The sequence below is a fragment of the Pleurodeles waltl genome, chromosome 2_2 (assembly GCF_031143425.1).
Source record: "Pleurodeles waltl isolate 20211129_DDA chromosome 2_2, aPleWal1.hap1.20221129, whole genome shotgun sequence".
In the NCBI taxonomy this organism is placed as follows: Eukaryota; Metazoa; Chordata; class Amphibia; order Caudata; family Salamandridae; genus Pleurodeles; species Pleurodeles waltl.
The window spans coordinates 1,102,636,680-1,102,662,157 of NC_090439.1; the positions used below are offsets into that span (position 1 = coordinate 1,102,636,680).

General features: G+C 46.6%; 1 protein-coding gene across 1 annotated transcript in view; it reads right to left on the bottom strand.

Annotated features, from left to right (window-relative positions):
- The window catches only part of LOC138274708 (protein brambleberry-like), a 117,812-nt gene that overhangs the window by 14,623 nt on the left and 77,711 nt on the right, over window positions 1-25,478 (bottom strand). The window contains exons 6-8 of the mRNA XM_069219015.1: window positions 18,666-18,782; window positions 17,240-17,419; window positions 11,257-11,463 (exon numbers count right to left, since the gene is read on the bottom strand). Of these exons, the coding sequence (XP_069075116.1) occupies window positions 11,257-11,463; window positions 17,240-17,419; window positions 18,666-18,782 (504 nt within the window). The remainder of the gene's footprint in view (window positions 1-11,256; window positions 11,464-17,239; window positions 17,420-18,665; window positions 18,783-25,478) is intronic.

Below are 25,478 nucleotides of genomic sequence, written 5' to 3' on the forward strand. Positions count from 1 at the left end.
GACATGCAGATCAGAATAGGTGGCAAAGTCCCCCAACAAAGACATTGCATTCTCCACATCTCGGGAGCCTTATTTCAGGTAGAGGAGCAAATCATCTGCGTAAAGGGATATGATATGTACTTTACCATCCAACCTGATTTCCTGCTCTGCACCTTGTTGGCAGAATAGCGTTGCCAATGGCTCAACAGCGAGGGCAAATAGAAGGAGCGACAAGGGGCACCCCCCCTGCTTAGTGCCTTTGTGGATTTTGTATTGAGACGAACCATACTAGCTGTCCGCACCCTGGCCCTGAGGGATCCCGAGAGAAGCTTGATCCACCTCACCTAGTCCCATTTGAAGCATAACAGCGACTAAGAAGTCCCATCGTATAGAGTCAAATGCTTTTTTAAGATCGCTAGACATCAGTATCACATTTGGGTGAAGATCTACTTCCAGATGATACATGACATGATCTAATCGGCTTAAATTAAGGGAGGTATTTCTCATCAGAATAAACCCATTCTGGTCTGGGTGTATTAAAGTTTGCATATGTGGAGCCAATCTCATGGCCACAGCACCTTACTTAATATTTTGAAGTCCAGGTTGAGCATAGAGAGGGGGGGGGTTAACGCTGAAGCTCGGGCCCCTGGGTCTACTGACTTCAAGAGCGGTATCACCAGTGCGTCTCTAGTAGACTCCGGCAGCTGCCCCAATTAAAGTGATTCTGCATAAAGTATCTCTAGCTTGGGAGCCAGTGTGGTGGAAAAAGCTGTATAAAATTCCAACGGCAGCCCGTCTGGGCCAGGGGTTTCCCCATGAGCCAGCTCTTTGATAGCTACCCGAATCTCATGTGCCGTCACTAGCCCGACTAGTGCATTCCGTAGTTCAGGGTTCACTGTTCAAGGTATAGGGCTCAGGTAGTCAGTCACTGCCATATCAGCAAGAGCTCCAGGGAGACTATAGAGTTTTTCGTAATGTGTTAAAAAAATATTGTTGATGTCCCTCAGGGAACACACGAGGAGTCCATCATCACTTAACAGTTGCGTAATAGGTTTCCACCTAGTTGGTGAGGTAACCATCCAGGTTAGCAGTCTCCCTACTTTGCCCTCCTCATTGTGTGCTTTAGCTAAATAGTTTTTATAATCTACGCAACTAAAGTGATCCAATGCTTTAAAGTTTCCTTCACTCGTTTCTTTATGGCATCCTCCTACTCCTCCTTTTAGCCCTATCCGGTTATCCAATTTGTGTAACCTTTCCTCCAGCCGCTTGAGTTTCCCCTCTAGCACTTTCCTGGCCCCTACCTTCTGACCTATGCAGGGACCCTGGATCACCACCTTCAGGGCCTCACATGTGATTAACCTGTTCGTGGCCGATCCTGGTTTGTGGTAAAAAAAGTCTGCGAGGGCCTTACTTAAAGACTCTTTAAGGGGGATGTCTTCAAGTACCAGGGGAGTAAAGACGCCAAAGGGGTATCGCCAGCCTCTCTGGCAGGGGCCAACATTTCAGTAATAGAGAACTATGGTCCGACAAGGTGCGCCCCAGGTATTCGGTGTGTTGTGCAGAGTGACCAAATGTGGATGAGCATAGTAACATACCTAGTCTAGTGTGCAATTTGTAGACTGGTGAGTAACAGAAGTACTCTCAAACCTGATCATGTTGTGCCCTCCAAATCTCTAATACATCCCAATGAGTTAGCCATTGTCTCAATCCCGAAGAGAGTTTACGTGCTAAGGCCCCTGATAGCGGAGGAGTATATCTAAGTCCACATTCATTATACAACTGAAGTTGCCTCCTATGAGTATACTTCAAGCTCCCATGAAAGCTAAGGGGTTAGATAACTCCCTCAAAAAAATCACGGTCTTGATTTTGGGTGTAGCTAGATCCCAAGATTATCTCCTCACCTAGAAGATGTAGGAGGCTGGCCTGGCTTGTAGTGGGTACCAAGGGGTACTTACACCTTGCACCAGGTCCAGGTATCCCTTATTAGTGTAGAGGGGTGTCTAGCAGCTTAGGCTGATAGAATATGGTAGCTTAGCAGAGCAACTTAGGCTGAACTAGGAGACGAGTGAAGCTCTTACAGTACCACTAGTGTCATATGCACAATATCATAAGAAAACACAATACACAGATATACTAAAAATAAAGGTACTTTATTTTTATGACAATATGCCAAAGTAGCTCAGTGAGTACCCTCAGTATGAGGATAGCAAATATACACAAGATATATGTACACAATACCAAAATATGCAGTAATAGCAATAGAAAACAGTGCAAACAATGTATAGTCACAATAGAATGCAATGGGGGCACAGGGATAGGGGCAACACAAACCATATACTCCAAAAGTGGAATGCGAACCACGAATGGACCCCAAACCTATGTGACCTTGTAGAGGGTCACTGGGACTGTAAGAAAACAGTGAGGGTTAGAAAAATAGCCCACCCCAAGACCCTGAAAAGTGGGTGCAAAGTGCACCTAAGTTCCCCAAAGAGCACAGAAGTCGTGATAGGGGAATTCTGCAAGAAAGACCAACACCAGCAATGCAACAACGATGGATTTCCTGACAAGAGTACCTGTGAAACAAGGGGACCAAGTCCAAGAGTCACAATCAAGTCGGGAGTGGGCAGATGCCCAGGAAATGCCAGCTGTGGGTGCAAAGAAGCTGCCACCGGATGGTAGAAGCTGTGGATTCTGCAAGAACGACAAGGGCTAGAAACTTCCCCTTTGGAGGATGGATGTCCCACGTCGTGAAGAGTCGTGCAGAAGTGTTTTCGTGCAGAAAGACCACAAACAAGCCTTGCTAGCTGCAAGGGTCGCGGTTAGGGTTTTTGGATGCTGCTGTGGCCCAGGAGGGACCAGGATGTCGCCAATTGCGTGAGGAGACAAGGAGCCCACTCAGAAGCAGGCAGCACCCGCAGAAGTGCCGGAACAGGCACTACGAAGTGGAGTGAACCGGAGCTCACCCGAAGTCACAAAGGAAGGTCCCACGACGCCGGAGGACAACTCAGGAGGTCGTGCACTGCAGGTTAGAGTGCTGGGGACCCAGGCTTGGCTGTGCACAAAGGAAATCCTGGAAGAGTGCACAGGAGCCGGAACAGCTGCAAAACACGCGGTTCCCAGCAATGCAGTCTAGCGTGGGGAGGCAAGGACTTACCTCCACCAAACTTGGACTGAAGAGTCACTGGACTGTGGGAGTCACTTGGACAGAGTTGCTGAGTTCAAGGGACCTCGCTCGTCGTGCTGAGAGGAGACCCAGAGGACCGGTGAAGCAGTTCTTTGGTGCCTGCGGTTGCAGGGGGAAGATTCCGTCGACCCACAGGAGATTTCTTCTGAGCTTCTAGTGCAGAGAGGAGGCAGACTACCCCCACAGCATGCACCACCAGGAAAACAGTCGAGAAGGCGGCAGGATCAGCGTTACAAGGTCGCAGTAGTCTTTGCTACTTTGTTGCAGTTTTGCAGGCTTCCAGCGCGGTCAGCAGTCGATTCCTTGGCAGAAGGTGAAGAGAGAGATGCAGAGGAACTCTGATGAGCTCTTGCATTCGTTATCTAAAGAATTCCCCAAAGCAGAGACCCGAAATAGCCAGAAAAGGAGGTTTGGCTACTTAGGAGAGAGGATAGGCTAGCAACACCTGGAGGAGCCTATCAGAAAGAGTCTCTGACGTCACCTGCTGGCCCTGGCCACTCAGAGCAGCCCAGTGTGCCAGCAGCACCTCTGTTTCCAAGATGGCAGAGGTCTGGAGCACACTGGAGGAGCTCTGGGCACCTCCCAGGGGAGGTGCAGGTCAGGGGAGTGGTCACTCCCCTTTCCTTTGTCCAGTTTCGCGCCAGAGCAGGGCTGGGGGATACCCGAACCGGTGTAGACTGGCTTATGCAGAGATGTGCACCTTCTGTGCCCATCAAAGCATTTCCAGAGGCTGGGGGAGGCTACTCCTCCCCAGCCCCGACACCTTTTTCCAAAGGGAGAGGGTGTAACACCCTCTCTCTGAGGAGGTCCTTTGTTCTGCCTTCCTGAACCCCAGGAGGGCAGAAACCTGTCTGAGGGGTTGGCAGCAGCAGCAGCAGCTGCAGTGAAACCCCGGGAAAGGTAGTTTGGCAGTACCCGGGTCTGTGCTAGAGACCCGTGGGATCATGGGATTATCTCACCAATGCCAGGATGGCATTGGGGGCGCAATTCCATGATCTTAGACAGGTTACATGGCCATATTCGGAGTTACAATTGTGAAGCTATACATAGGTAGTGACCTATGTATAGTGCACGCGTGTAATGGTGTCCCCGCACTCACAAAGTCCGGGGAATTTGCCCTGAACAATGTGGGGGCACCTTGGCTAGTGCCAGGGTGCCCACACACTAAGTAACTTAGCACCCAACCTTTACCAGGTAAAGGTTAGACATATAGGTGACTTATAAGTTACTTAAGTGCAGTGGTAAATGGCTGTGAAATAACGTGGACGTTATTTCACTCAGGCTGCAGTGGCAGGCCTGTGTAAGAATTGTCAGAGCTCCCTATGGGTGGCAAAATAAATGCTGCAGCCCATAGGGATCTCCTGGAACCCCAATACCCTGGGTACCTCAGTACCATATACTAGGGAATTATAAGGGTGTTCCAGTATGCCAGTGTAAATTGGTAAAATTGGTCACTAGCCTGTTAGTGACAATTTGGACAGAAATGAGAGAGCATAACCACTGAGGTTCTGATTAGCAGAGCCTCAGTGAGACAGTTAGTCATAACACAGGTAACACATACAGGGCACACTTATGAGCACTGGGGCCCTGACTGGCAGGGTCCCAGTGACACATACAACTAAAACAACATATATACAGTGAAATATGGGGGTAACATGCCAGGCAAGATGGTACTTTCCTACAGAAGCCTACCTTTAACCAGGACACAATGTCCCTCCATGTCTATCACTGTATGCATGTGCTCAAACGGGACACCTGCCCTTATCCATATGAGTACTTCCCATAAGTAGGCCAAGTAGGAAGTTGCATAAATGTGACCGCACCATCTACAGTGCAGTTGTTCTATTTCACCATGAATTAAATGGGTTTCTTGCAACATGCCTATTTGTGCCCCCTCGGTGTCGTACATATCTGTGAATATTATATCTCTTAGCAGCCGACCCCATCCCCCTAATATTCCAGGGTATAAGGGACAATGTGGGCCTTGGTTCATCCATTCAAGCTATAAGCATTTGCGTGTTGAATGTTCATTGACATACCCCTCTCCCCCCAGCCTGCCCTCCACATCCCTCTCAGATATCAATGATCCCCAGGACCAGTAAAAACAGTTCCCACTAAATTCCCTCTACCAAGGGCAGTCCAGCAATGGCTGGCTGGCCAAACCTAGAAGACAAACGTTATTATAAGACCCCCACTCCTAGTTTGCTGGAATAGACAATCTTCCTCAGGGGATCAGAGAAGGATTTCTGTTCAGAGTTCCGCTCCGGCCTCAAATCACAAACAGTTCTTGTCTGATCTCACAGAATCCATGTAACCAGTAGTGCACCCCAGCGAGAAATTAGGCGCCGTCACCCTCTATTCACGGATGCTGCAATGGCAGCATCCGAATTCCTCTGGGAAAGTGGTTCCAGTGACTCTGTCACATGTCATCAGCAGTTTGCAGAGTCCAGCAGGCAATTCCTCATCCAACATGTGTGCAGCCTCCAGAACAGGCCCAGGCCCACCGATACCAAACTGATGTCCTGTGTGGTGTCTGCTATGGCGGCCAGTACTTTATCTAGGTGCACGGGCATGGAGGTCTTATTAATGCACCGGGAAAGTCTCATCTGGGTCCTGGGTAGCTATGCAAGTTTTTTTCCATGCTTTCCCCATGATGTCCTCCTCAAGGAGTCATCTCCCCGGAGGTCTGGTCTCTGCGATGGCAAGTTGGAGGTTTATCAGGAGTTATTATTGCAATCCACAACTCTGTGTCCGCATGGGTGTCTAAATTGTTTCATCACCCTCAACAACCACGGGGCGGGGCCCCGGCTTCCAGCAACTTCCCCCAAGCCAGCGAGAGATCAAAATATTCCACAGCGGCTGGTGATAGAGCAGCACCCCACAGGAGCACAGGCCCTACATGCGTTGCTCCCAATAAAGCATCTGCTGTAGGAGGCAAGTTAAACTCAGGCAAACTCCCCAGCCATCTCAGCAACCGAGCTCTGATCCCTCTTATCTGGTAATTACCATTGGCAGTAGGTCATCTAGAAGTGCGGGGTCGGCCCACGCCTCCTATGCAGGTAAGTCAGTTCCATCAATGTAAGCCGCTCTATGCAAGGGACCAGGGCACCTGTTTGTCTCTGCACCCGCTTGAGGCACCGCTGCTTTCCACAAGCCGCTCCACCGATACCACTCTTTGGCAGTTGGTTTCCGTGGCACCCTCCAGCTGTCCTCCGATTGCCACCGCTCTGGGACTAGCGATGTTGCCGTGGTGGTGTCACCCATTATGGTCCGCCTCCACTATTTCTCAGGGCGGGCGCTACTACTTCAGTCACCCCTCGCGCTCCCTGTCATCTGCAGTCCGGAGACGATTCGCAGGATGCCCTAAGGGAAAAGGCTACACAGGGGTGCCTCCCAAGCGTGCATCAATATAACCAGCTCAGGATTGTTGATCCGGCCAGAGCGGAGCTCCCTGCTCACGAGTGTTATTGCTGGCTTCCAAGCCACACCCCTCTACAATATAGATTAGATCCATTTTATTTTTTAGCCAGTTTAATCCCTTGGCTTGCAAGATGTCTCAGCATTCCAGTGGTAGATATTTCCTCAAATGTTCGTACAACATGTGTACAATCTTATTACAAATGTTGTACAAACACTGGAGAAGCTTTGGCCTCAACATTCACACCGTTTGCCCAGTTTGCTATTGCGGAGAGGACACTGGATCATCTAACAGCTTCACCTGTCTTGCATGGCACACAGAGTTTTGCACATTAAGAAGGATCAGGACAGGTGGTCCTGCCTGGCCCAAATCTTTAGTCCGGTCAAGACAGACTGCGGCGGATAAGTGATGCCCCAGTACTCCTTGCATGCGAAAGTGTGAGTGCCTTGAAGTAACAGGACAGCTGTTGGCTGTGCCAGTGCCCTGTCTGCAACTGCAAACTCGGCACAGGACATGTAACACATGCCCCAGTCCTCTGTATCAGGCAGGGCACTGGTACAGCCGACAGCTATCCTGCTACTCCACGGCACTCACAATGTTGCATGTCAAGGAGAGTTGAGTAGTTGTGTGAAGGGGATGGGGAGGGGGAGATACAATAAAACAATACTGAAAACTTGGTGACTGGTTGCGTTGGAGAGACTAAATATGACCCTCCCATCCCCCCAATAACAGAGGACAAGATGGGGAGCACAAAACACCTCCTCGGAGAGTGTACAAAAACTAGGAGGCACGGGCAGAGTATGGCACTAATTAAAAGCATTAAAACATTTAGAAATACAAATAAGCTCTTGATTAGTGTAGGCAATTTTCACCAAGGTTAGTTGCAGATGTCCCAGTGCCTGGTTCACAATTGTGAATAGGTAACAACTGTAGAAAAGTAACCCCAGTCTTCCATGCCTGAATCATTATGTAAGTCAAGGATACCTGCACAGGTGACAGCTGCTCCAGCACTATGCCTGCTGTCAGCTGTCACAGGTCTCCTTCACAGTCAGAAAAAAGATGGAGGCTCAGAAAAGTGTACAACTGCCCGGCCTACAATAGCATTCCTGGCACCAGTTTCCTGTCCCTCTCTTCCTGTTCTGCACCTTTTTGGGAACAAAAGAATCCTGGGACATGTGCCAGCTGCAATAATGCCCTTATGCTTTACAGGGCAGCAGACTTGTTGAAAGACAGACAGAGAGGATAAGGCCTGTAATATGTGTCTGGTATCCCAGCACCATGTAAGCCCACACCATTTTGTGCCCAAAAGGGTGCAATTCCAAACAGGGCACCAGGCTACTCTCAGCATCCATCACCCAGGTGCAGCTCACAAATTCCTCAGACCCTGTTCGCAAATTCAGAGCAGGCCTGTGGTCACTTCTCATCCTTCACCCTCAAGATAATGACATTAAGAAAAGCAAAACAGCTGACAGATTTGACTCCCCCCCCCCCAAAGGCACTCTGAGGTTCTGTCTCTCAACGCTTTGCCAGTTATGTCATCATTTTCTAGAGCTTTGAATTCACTGCAGGGGCAGTGGAAAGACGTCCTGGCAATCTAACCAGCAAAACCTAGAAAGAGAACCTTACTACAAAGGTTAGGAAAGGATTATTGGAAATCCTCAGTCATACAATACGTATAGAAACACGGAGGTAGCTAGAAGCAAGGATTCACAAATTCTAAGATCAACCTCCAAAGATTCCAACCATTCACGTTTAATGGAAACTCAGCAGTGTTCCGAGTATGTCCATACATAACCAAGACCATGCAACACTGAACTGCCAACTATACCTTGTACTAAATCCAGAAAATCTAAAGCAGTACAATGCAGATCAGGGAGAAAGACTCAACTTTTCATGCCTGTCATATGATGCAGCATGCAAGCACCCACGTTCTTTACTCACATAGGGTTCAAACCGCACAAGCAGAAGTCCTAACCAAAGGGTATTCCCACAGCAGAAATAAGCCGATAAAAACATCAACAGTGAACAAGTCTTAGGGCCAGATGTACCAACCTTTTTGCACGTCGCAAACAGCGAATTTCGCTGTTTGCGATGTGCAAAAAGCACATCGCGATGCCCAATCCCCGTTTTGCGAGTCAGTAACCTGGTTACCGACTCGCAAAACGGGACTGCGAGTCGCAATTAGGAAGGGGTGTTCCCCTTCTTGTTTGCGAGTCGCAGCGCGATGCTGCATTGCATTGTGACCGCGAACTCGGTCGCAAAGCAATCGCAGTTACCACCAGTGTCACACTGGAGGTAACCCATTCGCAAGAGACCCCTTCCCCTTTGTGAATGGCATGAAAAACATTTTTTCAGAGCAGGCAGTGGTCCTATGGAGCACTGCCTGCTCTGAAAAAATGAAACGAAAACGTTTCATTTTTTAGTTTTGTAATGCATCTCGTTTTTCTTTAAGGGAAACGGGCTTCATTACAAAAACTTTATTTAAAAGCAGTCAGACATGGTGGTCTGCTGTCTCCAGCAGGCCACCATCCCTGTGAGTGCCGCCACTCGCAAGGGGGAGGGGTTTCGCAAATTGCGACCCACCTCATTAATATTAATGAGGTGGGCCTTTGCGACCCGCTTGCAAGTCGCAGATGGTGGCAGGGACACCATCCTACATTCTGGATTGGGACTCGCAAATTGCTTTGTTGTGCAGTCTGTTTCTAAATCATTAAGCTTGCATCATAGCAGGATACACCTAGGAGATCATGCCCACACAGAGGTATGCACCTTTATTTTCTAAGCACATCATTATTAGGCAAATTACAGTAGGATTCCAGCTCTCGACAATCAACAAGTTAATCCATCCCCAGTCTGCCATATACATTACAATAGTGTTTCGATTAATAGTTACTTCACACTCTCCACACAAGTTACTTTTTTTTTTTCTCCAATCTACAGTAACTTTGGTTTGCTTTACAAAACTGCCTAAAAATATCCTAAAGATGGAGTCATGGTGGACCGATGATGGAAAATACATAAACCTTACTGGTCAAGGGAAAAAAATTTCTCTGAGGAACCAATCAGAGATGCCAAACTTGTAAAGGTCTACAAAACTCAAGCACTATTTAAAAAACTGCAACTAAAATACTTTTCTTGTGGTAGCCCATGTGCCATATATAAATAATTATGTGTATCCTGTGCTGCGAAAAGAAACTTGTGGGGGCTATAAGGTGTCATGGTGAAGAATCTGTAACACCATTTAGGGTGTGTGGGGGAGGGAGAGAAGACTGAGGGGTAACAGATACAGATTCTGACGTCAAAAGTAAAAAGTATCCAACACAAACAATGTTACTGAAGATAAGTATCAGGTTTTTCAGCTTAATACTTCAACTGAAGATTCCTCACCTTTTAACAAATACCCAAATAGTACCTCCAAAAACGTGGAGCGCCTAAGGAGTGGACTCAAACCAAAACGTCCTGCAGAAACCAATGTTTCTTCTCCTCAGACTTGATTGTTGAGGTAAAAGTGCTTGCTGAATGCATGCACAGACGCGCTTGTGAATGCCTGGTAGGCCTAGAAGAGGAACACCCCTTGCCAACTCTGTTGAAGCACCTCTGGTGGAATGAGTCTGTAGGTCCTCACATGGCATTTTCTTGGCCAGGGCATACCAGGTCTTTATGCACAGGATTATCCTAGACACTTTCAATTATTCCACTGCTTTGCGATTCTTAGCACCATCAAAGCCCATGCAACATGGTCTTCTTGCGCTTATGTCATGACCTGGATTTGGACTTACACCAATGACTTAAGGTGAGAGCAGGACTTAGCGAGGGGGCAGTGCTGCTATCTGGAGCAAGAGCTGCCCAGATCCTTGGAGCAAAATTGTTGCTTTCAGCATGGCAGTTTCTTGTGTTCTGCAATGTAGGGTTGCTTCCTGATCACCTTAGGGTGCCTCATGGAACATTTGTTTCAATACTGAGTTATGAGTGGAACCTAGGCACAACAGGCAAATGTCATGTGCATCCGTGACCGACTTCTGCTTCCTGCGGTCATAGAACAGTAAAGACTGATCTCAGGGTAAAAAATCTGACTATGCACACTGCTGTATTCTGTGGATTTCTGGCGTTGGTGCAACCAACAAAGTTGGGAGCGGAGCTCAGGATCCTCACTGAAGGGAGCAGAAAGAAAGGAACTGATGTCAGCGCATATCGTGGGTGTGTATATGCAGCTTTGTACCATCACTTCCCAAGCGCCGCAAGGCCACATCAGACTCAGACTACACCTTCTACTAGTGCATGGGATTGAAAGATCCAGTCTAGTATCTCAGGACAATGGAAAAAGCGAGGAATCTGCAGATAGAGGTATCCATCAGATAAACTCTCATCAAATGAAAACAGCTGAAAGAAGCTAACTCACACCAAGTCAACACTCACTGCACAGTCTACGTTTCCCCAAGCACCAAAACTATAGGAAGAGTCAACCTCTGCTTATAAATGTCAGACCACTACAGTACAGTAACACCAATTCATAAGCTTCCTCCCCCCCCCCATGCCACCAAATGTAAAAACAAAGAAAGGAGATCGAGTTAAACGTCCAAAAGGTTAGGAAAGAGAACATCATCCATTTTTTGCCCTCTCATACTTTTTCCTTTTTTTGCTGCGGCAGATTAGCGCCAAGGTGGAAAGGACTCACCCAACACTGTACCGATCAGGAGGACTGTGAGGGACCTGAAGCCCAAGGAGACACCATGGTTGAGCTCAGACAATGCATTGACGACAACCAGGAAGAGCAGCACCATGCGGGACAGGCCGGGCGTCTGCAGGAAGGTCATGAGCAGAGCCAGGAGCAGGAAGTACGCCGCATGGAGGACACAGGTGCAGACCGCACTGAGATTCATGCCTAGAAATATTAAAAATATATATATGTGCAAGGCTGGATTCATGGATTAACAAATTGGTGTCCAGCCTACTTTTTTTGTAAGCTTTTTTGACAATTTCACCCAAATAAAAACACAAAAAAAAAACAAAAAAAAAAAACAGGTAATTGTGTAAAAATGTTAGATGTAATTTAAAAAAAGTGTTAGCAGTAACTACCACAAGTCCAAGGACTTTGTTTTGAGTCAAATCCAATCTGTAACCATTTCCAGAAACTTCATAATGCAAAAATTGTAGTTTATCATGTAGTTTGAGAAAAATAAATAAGTAAGGAGGACATAATGGGAAGATTTGGGATAAACGCGTGTGAGAGGAAGAGAAACTAGGGGCCGATCTGATAGGTTTTTACAAGTCTGCCCGTAAATAAGGTCCAGTTACACTTTCGATGACCTCTGGAAAGCACAGGTTTAACTAGCTTACCTGCCAATACCCGCTCAGCTCCCACAAACCATCCTAGAAACAACGAATATCAGGTAACGGGTCACTCCTGACTGTAATGTGTTCATTCGGATATGGGTTACAGGGACACGTGTCCCCTAAGATGCACACCGAAGAAATCCACTTTATAACTTAACATGCTATACTGATCTATTAAGAACCTTATTCGAGTGCAGAGTATATGAAAACGTGTATTTGGAGATATAAAAATTATGAAGTGTGTAAATGCAGCACATAAATTATAAAAACAAATGGCAATGATGGATGTCAATATTTAGATGACAAACTATGATGCAATATCTTCTTTCCTGGTCCCTCTCTATTATATAAATTGGGAGTGAAATGACGTGGATACGAGTTTCCTAAATGGCCGGGCGCACACTTCATACTTCCAATGCTCCTTCAGTCTGCAGCACGCCTGGGAAGCGAGGACAGCCTTTGTTGTGATGCAGATTCCTCCGGAAGTAGACAGCTACTCGGCCAGGGAGGCCGGAAAGCGAGAGGGTGCGACCTTCATGCGGACTTTTTTACGAAGTCGATGCAGTTTAACAATCGATGCTCCTTTCAAACCCCAGAAGCTTCACTCCCGCAGCGAGACTTGCTCGGATCTATTTACTGTTCTCGATGCCACGAGCTAAAAGGGGCTTGGTGGTCTGTAATGCAAGGTCCGAACTATCCTGCACGTTTGTCTAAGACTACTGCAGGTCGTATTAAATATCATAGTGTGTTATCACTAACTAATGATGCACCATCAACATATAATAAATCTTACTGTGAATGCACGTAAATGAAACTGCAAACATCATGCCCTTTAAGCTGTATACATAAATGATATGTACACGTAAATTAACGGAAAGGTGATTCAAATGCAGGAAAGGGGAAACGGATATTCCATATGGTGACTGGAGGCGTTGGGACAGAGATGCCCCCTGCATGGCATGCAGTCGTGCTCTCCTGCCAGAGGGCCCATTGGCATGCATCTTGTATTCTGGTTTTTGAGTTTGACATTAGCCGCACGATAGTCTAGTGTGCGCACAGAGACCGGGCTTGTCCATAGATACAAGCCAGGTCCTGGGCACGTCCTGCGATCTCCAGTTCACCAAAACGCGCCTTACTATATGGTCAGTGGACTCATTTCAGTGTCAGGGGCTCAGTACATGGAGCAGTGGTAGCAGCATAGCAGGCTTTGTTCATCTATAGCTGTGGCCGGGCCTGTATCACTGCAGTGGGGGCCCACTGGCCCACGCGTGTAAATATCTGCTTGTAAGCGCCAACCCTGATCACAGCGCCAACATCCCAAGTGCATTATGGGCGTGTAACGCATGCAGCATTCATGGTCCATTTAATGGAGGCTCATAGTATACGCTGTGGATACCCCAAGCCTAGCATTATGGAGACGATGGAGGTGAGGGCGTTTCCCCAGACAGTGGAAGTGTATTACTGACATTCCTGAAGCTGGAGGGAGGAGAGGGAGACACTTAAGTGGGGAGAGAGGAGACGAGGCTCCTTTAGGAAATCTGAATAGGCCTTTTGCTGGGAAGAGCTGCTGGTCAGTTTTCCTGTATTGCTGCAAACCCGTGGAAGGCGGGGCGCAGGGCGGGGCTGCAGTCTCTTGCTACAAGCGAAGGGGACGCCTTTGTTGAAGCCAGCCGTTTGTCTTCCCCCCACTCACCCTTCAGTTTTGCTAATGACACCTATGTGCAGAAAGCTCACACCTTTATGCGCCTCTTGTGAGTGCGCAAGGCTGGTGACCACCATGCTGGGAGGAGCATTACTCCACACAAAGGCTGTGCTTGGAGAGCAGCCCACAACCAGCACTAAAACTGCAGGCACTGGATCCACATCTCGTGTCTGCTTTGACCATATAAAGCCGGACCCACTATCTACCAGTCATGGCTTTGACTATATAGAAGTGGGAGACACTGATCAACATGTCATTCAAGTTACACGCTCCCTGTGGTGGTGGAAGGGTAAGAGCGCTCAGGTGACTGCTCTGCAACCACAGCTGGTGTCTGCTTCATAGCCAGCTTCCCAGAGGCGACGGCACAGCACATGAGTCCACCACTTGCTGTAAGAGCAGATTACCTGTCCTCCAGCACCTAGAAGCCAGGCTGCCTGCTGAGGAAAGAACAGAGCGTGTCATCCTTGCAGGAGACGTCCACAAGGAGAAAAGTGCAGCCTGCCCCCAGCGTGGTGGCTCTGCAAAGGATGGAATGGCTGGGAAGAGTGATCTTCAGGCTCTTGTGTCAGAGGGCCCTAGGCTCTCCTGGGCATTGGCGGGATTTGGTAAGATTGGAGTGTAGCCTGAGATACTGTGCCTGAAGTGTGGTGTGACCCAAGCAGCTGAGAAGATCGAATAGGTGCAACATGTGCAGCGTGATCTGTGCTGCTGCGCCAGAGCTGCAAAAACTGTGGCACGCACGAAGCTGCTGTGTCCAAATCATGAATCCGTAGTGTGGCTGCAGCCTGTGCCGGAGTGTGACCCAGAGCTGCTGGGTATCAGAGGCTACTGCGTGCCTAAAACCGCAGCAACAGTGGACCAGAGAGGTCACTGCAAGGCCTCTACATCTTCTCAAATCTGGCCGTGGTAGGCCACACTGCTGCAGAAGCAAAACAGCCTACGGGGGCTTAAGTTAGCATGCACCAGGCCAGAGACAAGGATCCACGTCACCTCTGCACAGTCGTCACTAACTGCGGCTACATCACAGGCGCTACTACTGAAATAGCAGGGTACTGTAGGCTTACTGTCAGCTCAGAAGCAGATGAGCACACAATACTCCAAGAGTTGCGTGGCTGCTGGAGAGGCATCAGCCCATCACAGACTGGGCAACTCTTGTCGGTGGGAACTGTTGGCTTACTTAAGGAGTACGGGGATAATCTGTACCGAAGCCTAATCATGCTAAGAGCCTGTCCTGGAATGGGAACCCCTTGGACCATAATGGGGGAACTGAGGTCAATAGCAACAGGACACTACATTTCATTGTGCACATATCACTGCATGCAGTTTAAGTTCTAGTGTGCTTTAAAAGTACTTTTCGCTTTACAAAGACCAAGCACCGGGTTGGGAATCGTTTGGATTTGCGCTTGTTGACTGCTGAGCTCGAGCACCTCCACGCTAGCTCCCTGAGAATCTCGTGATGCTCACCATGGTTACCGCTGAAAGTGCTCACGGAGTCACTGTTTGCAGTCATAGTAGGAAAGACCATAGGACATCAGTAGGAAGGACCATAGGACATCAGCAGGAAGCTACTTCAAGCCCCACAGTTGATAACTAGTAGCCACTATTAGCTCTGTGGCCTCCTGTATTGGGAGAAAGACCAGGATGAAGAGAAAAGTGGTTCAAGGAGAGTTGGCAGTCAAGGGAACTTGGTCTGAGGTAGAAATAAAGATTGCGTTTACTGGTTGAGCAGGATGTGCTTTAGGTTTCACATAAAGCTGGAGAAGTTATCAATCAGAGTTATTCCACACTTTTGCTTAAGCTACTTTCATCGCTGTGAATTGAAATGAGAATCTCTGCTGTTTCAGACTTACCAATTCGTAGTTGGTGATGGAGCAAAGAGGATCAGTTGGTTCGCAGAACTGGAAGAGGCTGGATAAGTAGTTAGGAGCTTTTGTTTTGTTTTCCAAAGACGACAGATAACTTAGAATTGTATCTAGTATTCTACGGTTAGTGAAGCATGCTGGGATCTAAACACTGATACCTGATCATTCTTTCCGAGTCCAAAGATGATGCTGAGGGCTGTTCTGGGACAGTAATGTCCCCTGCATGATCCACAGATCTCTTCTCCTGCTACGAGCGCCCGAACGCAGGCCCACATGTATCCCTACATTTATTTTGGCCCTGGCATCACGCTAGCTTAAGCCCAGATGCCCAGGTACTGGCTCTGTCCTGTGACCTAGAGAGTCGCACCAAGCGTGCGTTCGCTGCTGTTCTTGCCCAGTGGTGGCAGCATATTATGTTCTAAAAAAAAAAAAACACAATAGTGTGACTCGTGTGTAGGTGTCTGACAGTGTGTATAGTACATGTAGCATAAGTGTTTGAGAGTGAGCAGGAGTATAGAAGCCGGGAGGATCCATTTTGAATGCCTATGGCATATAATTATGGATATCGTCGATCCCTTCGGAGCTCCAACTGCCCTTGGCCAGATCCTGGCTGCAACTGGCATTGGCTAGGTCGAGTCTCTGCCTCTGGTTCCCATAATGCAATACAACCAAGAAAAACAGTCACATGTGCATACGAGGGCTCTATTAGCGAGGTAAAATGGACATTGTACAATCCTTACTTAAAATTAGGTCATTAATGGCATATGTTTTGTGATGAGATTAAGTTGAATTTAAGAGTTGTTTCCAGAGCAATATTCAATCCTCATTTACAGTATTTTCACATTGTACAATGTTTCAACATAAGTGGGTTGCTAACGAGTTTAACTTGGAATTGGGTGCATTTCTGAGGCCCTCCTCATAGTGGTTAATATTTTTATGTTGCTAAGGCTGTGATTGTCTGGAATGCCAAAAAAACGGTTTAAAAATGTTTTAAAAGCTAAATGGAAGTTGTTAACACCTGGTTCAAAGTCTACTCCATTTCTAAGATGCCGCCTTGCAGGCATGTTACCATGTCCCCAGGTCTGGGCTTCTCTAACAAACCACTGCTTTCATATGTGAAGACCACACCTCCACAGGTACATGCCTTGATGCAACCTCAGCTAATCGGACCAGAGCCTTCTCGGCTCCCACAAAAATCCTCCTGCGACATCACAATACCTTTGTTTCCATCTCCTCAGCCTGTAAACCCAGAGCGGAGCTCGGTCTCCTCACTTCCAGCTTTCCAAGCAGTATAAAGTCTTACCGGCTACAAATAATTCCTGCCAATCTACTGGTGCTCTGCTGTATCTGCCTGGTAAGAGATGCAGGTCTACTGTAAATGTTTGCCTAGCCTGCCTTCTGTCTCTCATCCGGCATGCACACAGACATCTATTACCAGCCGAACACTGACCTTTTTACTATTGTTCTGTTGCTAGGTACAACATCACCTGTTGAAAAGCTACATTACTAGGTGTTAAGTAAAGGTCCACGATGTGCCACATTGAGTTTTGCAGTAACAGATCTGGATGGCATCCTTACACAATTCCCCCCCCCCCCCCCCACGCACACACCTCTGCAATCATGGTGCAAGAGTGGCATAGGTACTATATGGTAACGGATGTTCCCACTGGCACGGCTCCCTCTGAGGCAGGTCTACAAGAAGAAAGGTTGGTATGTACACGGAGAACCTCCCACATCCAATGACACGAAGCCTGCGTTACCTGCCCAGCCAATGAAGCCTTGGATGTGGCCAAGCCGGAGCTCCACACTGCTCTGCATGTGGTCCATGGCATACAGCACCATCCCGAGCGTCTCGTTCATCCTCTGAAGCTTCCCCATCAGCACGTCGTAGTACTGGGCAGTCTGACTCTGGTGGGCCAAGAAGGTGGCCAGGTTGGACTCTGCATGAGCGATAAGGTGGCGTTATGTATGCAGTCATTTATATACAACAGAATATTTGATTAACTCAGAAGTCTTTGTTTAAAGTGTGCTGCTGTTGTCCATATTTTTCACGAAAGGAGAGAGACGGTCTTACACGCAGGATATAAGTGGTCTACACAGAACACCCAGTTCCAATCCCACCTTCCCAGATTTACACTTTCGGATTTCTTGGGAATTCCTAATCACTGCTCCTCAATTACCCAAATCTAACAAAATTCAAAGCACTAAGAAATGGATCCATTGGTGGAATTAAGCTACATTAAATTAGACAATATATTACAAACGTATGGGCGTGCCCCTTAACAGTTATCACTTGTTCTCCAGATGACACAGGTGGCCAGACCTCTACAAGGGACAAGACAAGGAATGCAAACCACTGCTTTCACAAATGTCATCATCACATTAACCAAGTACTTCTTGCCAACATATGGACAAGTTACGTCCGAGTGATATCATAGCAATCTCTCCGATTCCAGTACTTTACTGTTACAATGTTTGGGATTTTAATAAAACGGCCTTCTGCAATGCTGAAAACATTAGAAATTTTGAGTGAAAAAAGGATATTATTTTTGAACAGTTACTGTTTCTGAATTTCCAGCAGCCCACTCCTTCATTCAGTCTTCAATAAATGACATTTTCACCCATGTGATGTCCGCAAGAATTCCTTCACTATATAAAATTGGTGAATGCCAGAAAGATTACATCGTAAAAGCTCAGAATTTAGCGGGGCAGAGCAGTCGAACCATTTGCTCAAAAAGCAGAGCCCTGCAGATAAAAGAAATTCCCAACCAAGTCAAAAGGTGCTCAAAAGCAAGCCAACAGTTAACCCCACCAGACCACAGTCCCTACTGAACATACGCGTAACATGAGGGATGGAACTGTTCAAGGAATTGGCGACAGATTTGGGAGGCCACCTGCAAATGTAGGAAATTGGTACACGGAGCACACAGGCACCTTAAGTTTGCGGAGACTTAGAAATTAAAAAAAAGAGATGATCAATTGTGGTGAGTACCATGTATAGAAGAATACATCAGTGAGGATGTGGTAAAAATGAAGTCTGTCTCAAAATGATGAACTATATAAAACAGTATTCTGCATATTAAGGAGGCAGCAAAGATGTCACTCTAGAACATAGGAGGCTCTGCAAAGTATACACAAATGACGAGATAAAGTTGAAGGTTCAATACATGTGTCAGCTAGTGTTACCGATTTTGTTGTAGACTTCCTGGGAGCGGGTTCGGACTTCCAACAAATCAGCCAAGATGAGTTTGTGGCCCTCCTGCAGCTCCACATCTTGGCTCACCAGCTGGGTGCTCACATTTTCTGAAGGGGAGAAATAACAGAATTACATTTCAATAAGGACAGCGAATCAGCAATTAGCTCAGGTCTAAATATCTAGGTTGATTGGTTCTGGTTATTATAACACCCTGTTACCTAAATGTTTGGACTTCATACTGTGGATGTAGTGCAGGACTGTTAGTAAGGTAGGAGTTGTAAGAATAGACAATACCGTAGCATGTCTCTCCCATAACAACCCCCCCATTGCATCTCCAACACTTAACATTACAAAAGCCTTCAAACCACACTGCCCCAATCACTGCTCTTTGTCAAATTGTCTGCCACAGTATTCAGCTACAGGTTTTAATTGGTTTTATTTGGAGCAGTAAAATTGCAGAATAAGTATATATGAATGTAATTTAAAAAAAAATAACTCTGCCATGAACTAAAGTCCAGATCTAAAGCACTAAACTAAACTAAACGTTAGTATATGATCAGCAGGCAACAATTATTTCAATCTGGTAAATATAATTTGTTGTAAATAAATACTGAATGTAAATTAATTATTCTTAGTCCGCTTTTGAAAATGCTAGCTTTTATTGTTTGGCAGACTAATAGAGTTTTTAACCAGAGCTGAATATCTGAAGATTGGCCGCTGGGTACATGGACGTCTGTTCACTAAAACCTCGACGCAGCCCATCTTCAAATACCAGGCTACCAATGCAGGTGAGCAAGTTCAATCAAGGAAAAGGTTCTGACCCAGTGGAGCACAAAATGGATCCCAAGGCAGTACTTTATTAGGTCAGAGAAAGCAGAAGAAAACAGGAGCCAACAATTATTTTATAGTTTGATTAATGCCTGGCACAGCCTATTTGATTTCTGAAGCAGGGGAAGACAATATTTTTTGGCGAAATTTGATAAGCCCTTTAAAAACGATTGCACACAGAGCGAAATATGGGTGGAGAATTTGCTACACAGGTGGACTCAAGGAAAGGGTGGATTTAGCAATCGGTTTCTCGTATCCAGTGCTTAATTTGTGCCTTAGGTTTCCAGTGCGGAGCGCCGCCACTTATTTTTCTGCCTCAAGCATTTACTGCGAGCAAAACACACATATGGAAAATACGTAGAAAGAAAAAAAACGAAAAAGGGTCACATAGGGAGAAAGCAGAAAGCTGCAGGAGTGAGCTGAAGGAACAGGGAGTGGCTGTAAATGGATTGAAGAGGCCCGAGATGGCTTGAGGATTTCACTGCCTTAGTATTCTGTGTTCGCACATTTAATTGCAGCAGCCAGGTGTTTAAGAGGAGGGCTTTGGGCACCGGCACCTTTTTATTTACAAATTAAGCACTGCTCGTATCCCAAGTCAAATTACTTCCAAGGTGGTGAAAGGCTTTTTGATATACAACTGCAAAGAACACGCTTATATGCAGCCACTGGGGAACTGGTTGCTTCAGTCTCTCAACACAGGCATCTCAATTATAGCGCTATGGGGAAGGCAGGGGAGGGGGCAGCCCGGCAGAAGCAAAAGCTGCAAAGTTCCTTAGCAGCACCCACCACTGACCTTCCTATCAGCACCGCTCCAGGGGGCTCAGTCTCATTGACATAGGCTAGCACCTGGCACAGGTATTTTCCCTAAGATCTACATCAGCATTTTTCAAAATGGAAAAAAAACCTAGCCACTCCTCATTTGAACTAACCGAGGCCAGCTGCATGTGCCCTGCCCTACAAATAAGAGATGTGTTAAAGGAAACTGCTATACATTAAATGTATAGACTAGGTTTCACACCAAAACACAGTTTATTTATTGGATGCAAAACTGAAGACATACTTAAAAGTCTCTGCAGCAAGCAGAAAAGGCCACTTACGAAAAATAAATAAATTTAAGTTCGAAAAAAAATCTACCAATTTCAAATTTAAATATGATAAAATCAATGGCTCACTTCAAGATTTTGGCTGCTAAGTTTGAAGCAACAACAAGGCTCTGAAAAATGAGTACCTGGTTTTGTGGAGAGCTGTCCAAATACAGCTACAATTGGGCATACCGAAAGCACACATGCTTTCCCCATTATTTTATTTTTTAAAGTGGAATTCTTGAACTACACTCAGTTATGGCCAAACATAACATTTCTGCCACAAACTGCACCCATCCCTTAACCCAAACACCCCTTTCTACATCTAAAATCCACACATTCCATAACGCCATAGAACTATCTGGCCATAGAACTATCTGGCCATAAACCCCACCGCTACCTAACTCTATATAACCATTCATCATCCTTAAACCCTACCTATTATGAACACTACAAATTTCCACCGCCCCTAAAATCTACTCATTCCAGAACTCTTAAAACCCCTGATCTCTGTTCTTTCCAGACCCGTAGAAGCCCCTGATCAGCACAAAACATCACCCATCCCTGACCCAAAAAACCTTCTTTACCCTTAAACTACACAAATGTTAATGCTACTTTGGATTTTTCATTACATTATCTTTCGATTAAAAGGATTACTTTAATGTTCGATTTCTTTTTGCATTTCTTTAGTTGTTTTTTCAGATTTTGTTTCCTCCCACGAGGTTCCTGTTTCCGTTTTTCTGTTGCTTCACACACAGTGTCAGCGCGGGTGATGGGAGACCGTGGCTGGTGCAGATGTTCTCGGATGAAACTAGGGGCATAGGTTTTTGGACTGTACTCGTATAATAGATGTGTATAGTGGCCCAGTTCATGAAAGGGGAAGCAATCCAGTGTTGTATCCCAGGAGCTGGTTTCCTTTGTGGGTGGCACCGGTGCCCTGAGGCAATTAGTTGGCCATAAATGGTGCCAACTTCAGTACGGACAACCCAGCAGTAGTCACCTTGGTGAAGAGGCAAGAGAGTAAGGATAAGCAAGATGAGAAGTTGCCTGGGGTATTTGCATTGGGTTTCATTAGGCTAAAGATGGTTTTCAGAGCAAGACAGGTTCTCGGAACAGAGAAAGAAGTTTTCTTGTACAGGGTCCATGGGACAGCAGCATCAGGAGAAACCAGAGAACAATCTTGTGTTTTGCAGGAATTGTGAACAACAATCAGAAGAGGGTGCTGGAGCGGGTACTGGGGGCACCAGGAGTTTAACCAAGGAAGGAGTACAGGAAGGCTTGGGAAGAGTTTGCGCCTCCACGTCCGTGCCATCTGATTGAGAGGAAGGCTTGGCACAGACCACCGAGGACGTGGTGGAGTTCATTAAGCTCATAATATAGAAGGGGCTATCTCCAATTATTATAGTGGGCATGAGTGTAGGAATTGTGATCTATAGGGAGTGGTACTGGGGACATGGATGGACCAGGAAAGATACTTTTATTAGGATTGGCATGGTAACAGTGGCATAAGTATCCTTTAAGAAGCTAGTAGCAGCCAAGCTGTTGTAAAATAAGCAATAATTTCCAGACAATGAGTTGGTCAAGCAGTGAAGGCGTAGCTTTGGATGGGTAGCTTTGAGCCCTGTCAGAGCTTGTAGGAGTTGGTTACAGGGCAGAAGCATTGAGACAGCAAATAGTGTGTTTCAGCATTATTTTCCGATCAGGTTGTCAAGGTCTAATGTGGCCCACAAAGGTGTTATGATGCGAGTGAGATTGGGGGAGTCAGATTGTACCCAGGGTGTGAAAAAAGACTCATGTAATTTGCTAAAGCATAATTTTCCTGTAATTTTGCATATTTAAGTGAAAGTTCATGTAATTACACAAAACGCATTTCACACTCAAAGACTCTACCAGAACTGTAAAAATTCACATGGTAAAAATTCAATTTGAAAAGATCATTACGAGTTGATTTCCGATCACTCGCGCTCTAAACACTGGTGCTCGCTTTCTGATTCGTAGCTTTGCACTCAAAGATAACCCGAACTCAGTGTCCTCCATATGGAGGAAAGCAATGGCTTTCCGGGGCTGGAAAGATACTCCCGGATCAGACTCCCCTGCGGGACAGCATCATGCTTGAGGAGGTGGGCTGCTTGAAGAGCTTTGCAAAGTGGGACACAAGAGGAATCTCCAAGCTAGGCGAGCTATGGGCGGCGTGGACATGCTCTCCTATGAAACCCTTAACATCAGCTCTGAACTAGCAGCCACAGAACAGGACAGACACCTCCAGCTCAGGGATGCCCCGGACTCCCACCTCTCAGGGCACACGGCTGGTAGAGTCCGCCCCCTGGAGGACAGACTGCTGCTAGACCCCTTAACCAAACAAGCGGGGTCTTTAATAGCCAAAGAAAATTAACAACTCTCCAGACGTACTGCAAACACCAAAACCAAAGAGGGACCGTGAGCTAGGTGAACTTGAAGAGTAGGAATAGGAGGTGGTGTTGCGAAATCCACAGGAAATTGCCAAAAGGATGGGTTTCTGTATGGTGCAGTTCTGGGACCTGCACATGTTATATTATTCACAATCACACCGATATAAAGTCCCAAGCAACGATACTTAAGAGACTGTGGCCATCAACACTGCTTCTCCCCCATCCCCTGGCACTGACCCAAATCCAGATCTACTGAGGGCGACACAGGAAGTAATGGCTCAGATGATGGGACTCCAGACACCCCGAATAGCTAAATGGCTTGTGCCTGACATGTGGGGGGGGCAACGCCCAAATACCTGAAACTGTGGTTGTCACTAGCCCTGGCAATCGCACAATTAAACACTAGTACAAGATTTTTTTGGGGGTGGAGATCTACAACAGCCAAAGAGTGGGCGGAGGACATGGACTTGTGCATGCTAGCCATAAAAGTTGCCCCAAAAACTGGGAGAAAATATGGGGCGGCCTGGAGATCCCAACAAGGCATATAGGGAAAAGTGCTGCCGCTCTCCAATACAAACTAATATTTTCTGAGCCCCAGAATCGGTAGGAAAAGAGGAGGGAAAGCAAGTAGTCTCAATCATGTCATGTGGTCCGAGAATAATGGGGCATCCGGCCTGGGCCCAGCAGGTGTCGTATTAAACGTTATTGTAGTGCTGTTATGTAAACTGAAAACCCAATAAAACTTGTTTAAAAAAAATATATATATTTAAACATCCACTTGGTTAAAAATAATCTACCCAGTGATTGAGGGAGGTATGGCCACACCAGATATTAGATGATACTACTGGGGGCACACCTTGTTATCAGCGATTGGTGGTTCAAGGGGTTCACTGACCCGGCATTCGCTCTCGAGGGAACGACTGTAGGACCGCAAGGGATCTCGCACATGCTTTATGGGGAGCTTCCATGGCATAACTGCCACCAGCGACCAAGGTTGTGCTGGCAACGTGGGAGTAGGCAAAAAAAGGCTACAGGATGGAAAAACAGACTGACTCTAGAAACACCACAACGGAATTTGCACTTCACCACACACAGTTCTTTAGATACCTATAACTTGGCCACGCATTGACACCCATGCTGCAGACAATCTCTGAGCTAGTGGAGTTTTCACCCCTGGAGGACAAGCTACTGTTGACAAACAGTACAGAACATAAGCGGTCACTGACATATAAATAATATACCAGATCCTATGGAGAAGGTGCGTAGGGCCTGGGAGGCAGACTTGGGAGCCCTGGATGAGGACGACTGGATGGAGGCACCCAAGGACATAGCTTCCCAGATCAGACACATTCAGTTACAACGGCTCCACCGCACTTACTACACCACAGCACGACTCCATTGCACGGGCTATTTGACCAGCAGCGCCGGTTTGAGCTGTGGCGATTTGCCAGGGACTCAGACGCATACGTTTTGGTACTGCCCTGTCCGCTTTGGTTTCTGGGAGGGAGTTTTGGGAAGACTGGTGGAAGTTTTTGGCAGGGGTATTCCAAGGGACCCCAGACCGATCCTACAACACATCTTTCATGGGCTAGAGGGCACAAGATACCAAAACACGCTATTGTGGTTGGGCCTGGTGCTTGCCAAAAGAGACATTGCAAAGACCTGGAAGGATGTACAGGTGCCTTCAGTTGAGAGATGGGCAGGAGGCATAGATTCCAGCATGGGGCTGGAACGGCCCATATTCATATAGCGGGGATGCCCCAACAAGTATAAAAAAAACCATATGGAATGGATGGGAAGAGACGCAGGGATTCTCCTGGAGCCGATTCCAGATAAACCTTGGACGATTGAGGACTGTGATGGGCCTCCCCTAGTTGATATCTGAAATGAGGGGTGCTTCCTCCCTGGAGGGAGAATGGCAACAAACTTTGGCCCTGCATGTTCTACTGTATGTTTTTAAGATAAGAGATGCACTGACGTTGTATGCCTATGCTGCTATATGTACTGTTGACTATTATGCCAGTGAACTGCTGCGAAGCCATGATATACTTGAAGTAGAAAAGTTAATAAAAACTTTTTTTTTTTTTTTAATTAAAAAAAGAAAATAAATCTACCTGAGTTGTTGGTTGGGCATCCAGGTTAAAGGAACTGATCCTGCTTGTGCTCGTAAATAAAGTTTCATGCTCACAAATTACCCGGATGGTCTGCTAGGGTACATCTACCTGAAAAGCGCCAGATATTCAAAAATTCAAAAGAGAATCTCTTGTGAAACCTCTCTGAAATTACACAATGTGGAATAACGTCAATCTCAGTAACTGTGTAAATTCTGTTACTCAAAATTACACCAAATACACTGGCGTAATTAAAATTCCACCCACCCCTAATGATACTCATTTTTAGGGAAAGGAAGTCATCGGCAAATGAGGAAGACAGCTCTGAGTTTTGTTACACGGATTTTAAGCGGTTTCTAATGCATCAAATGCTA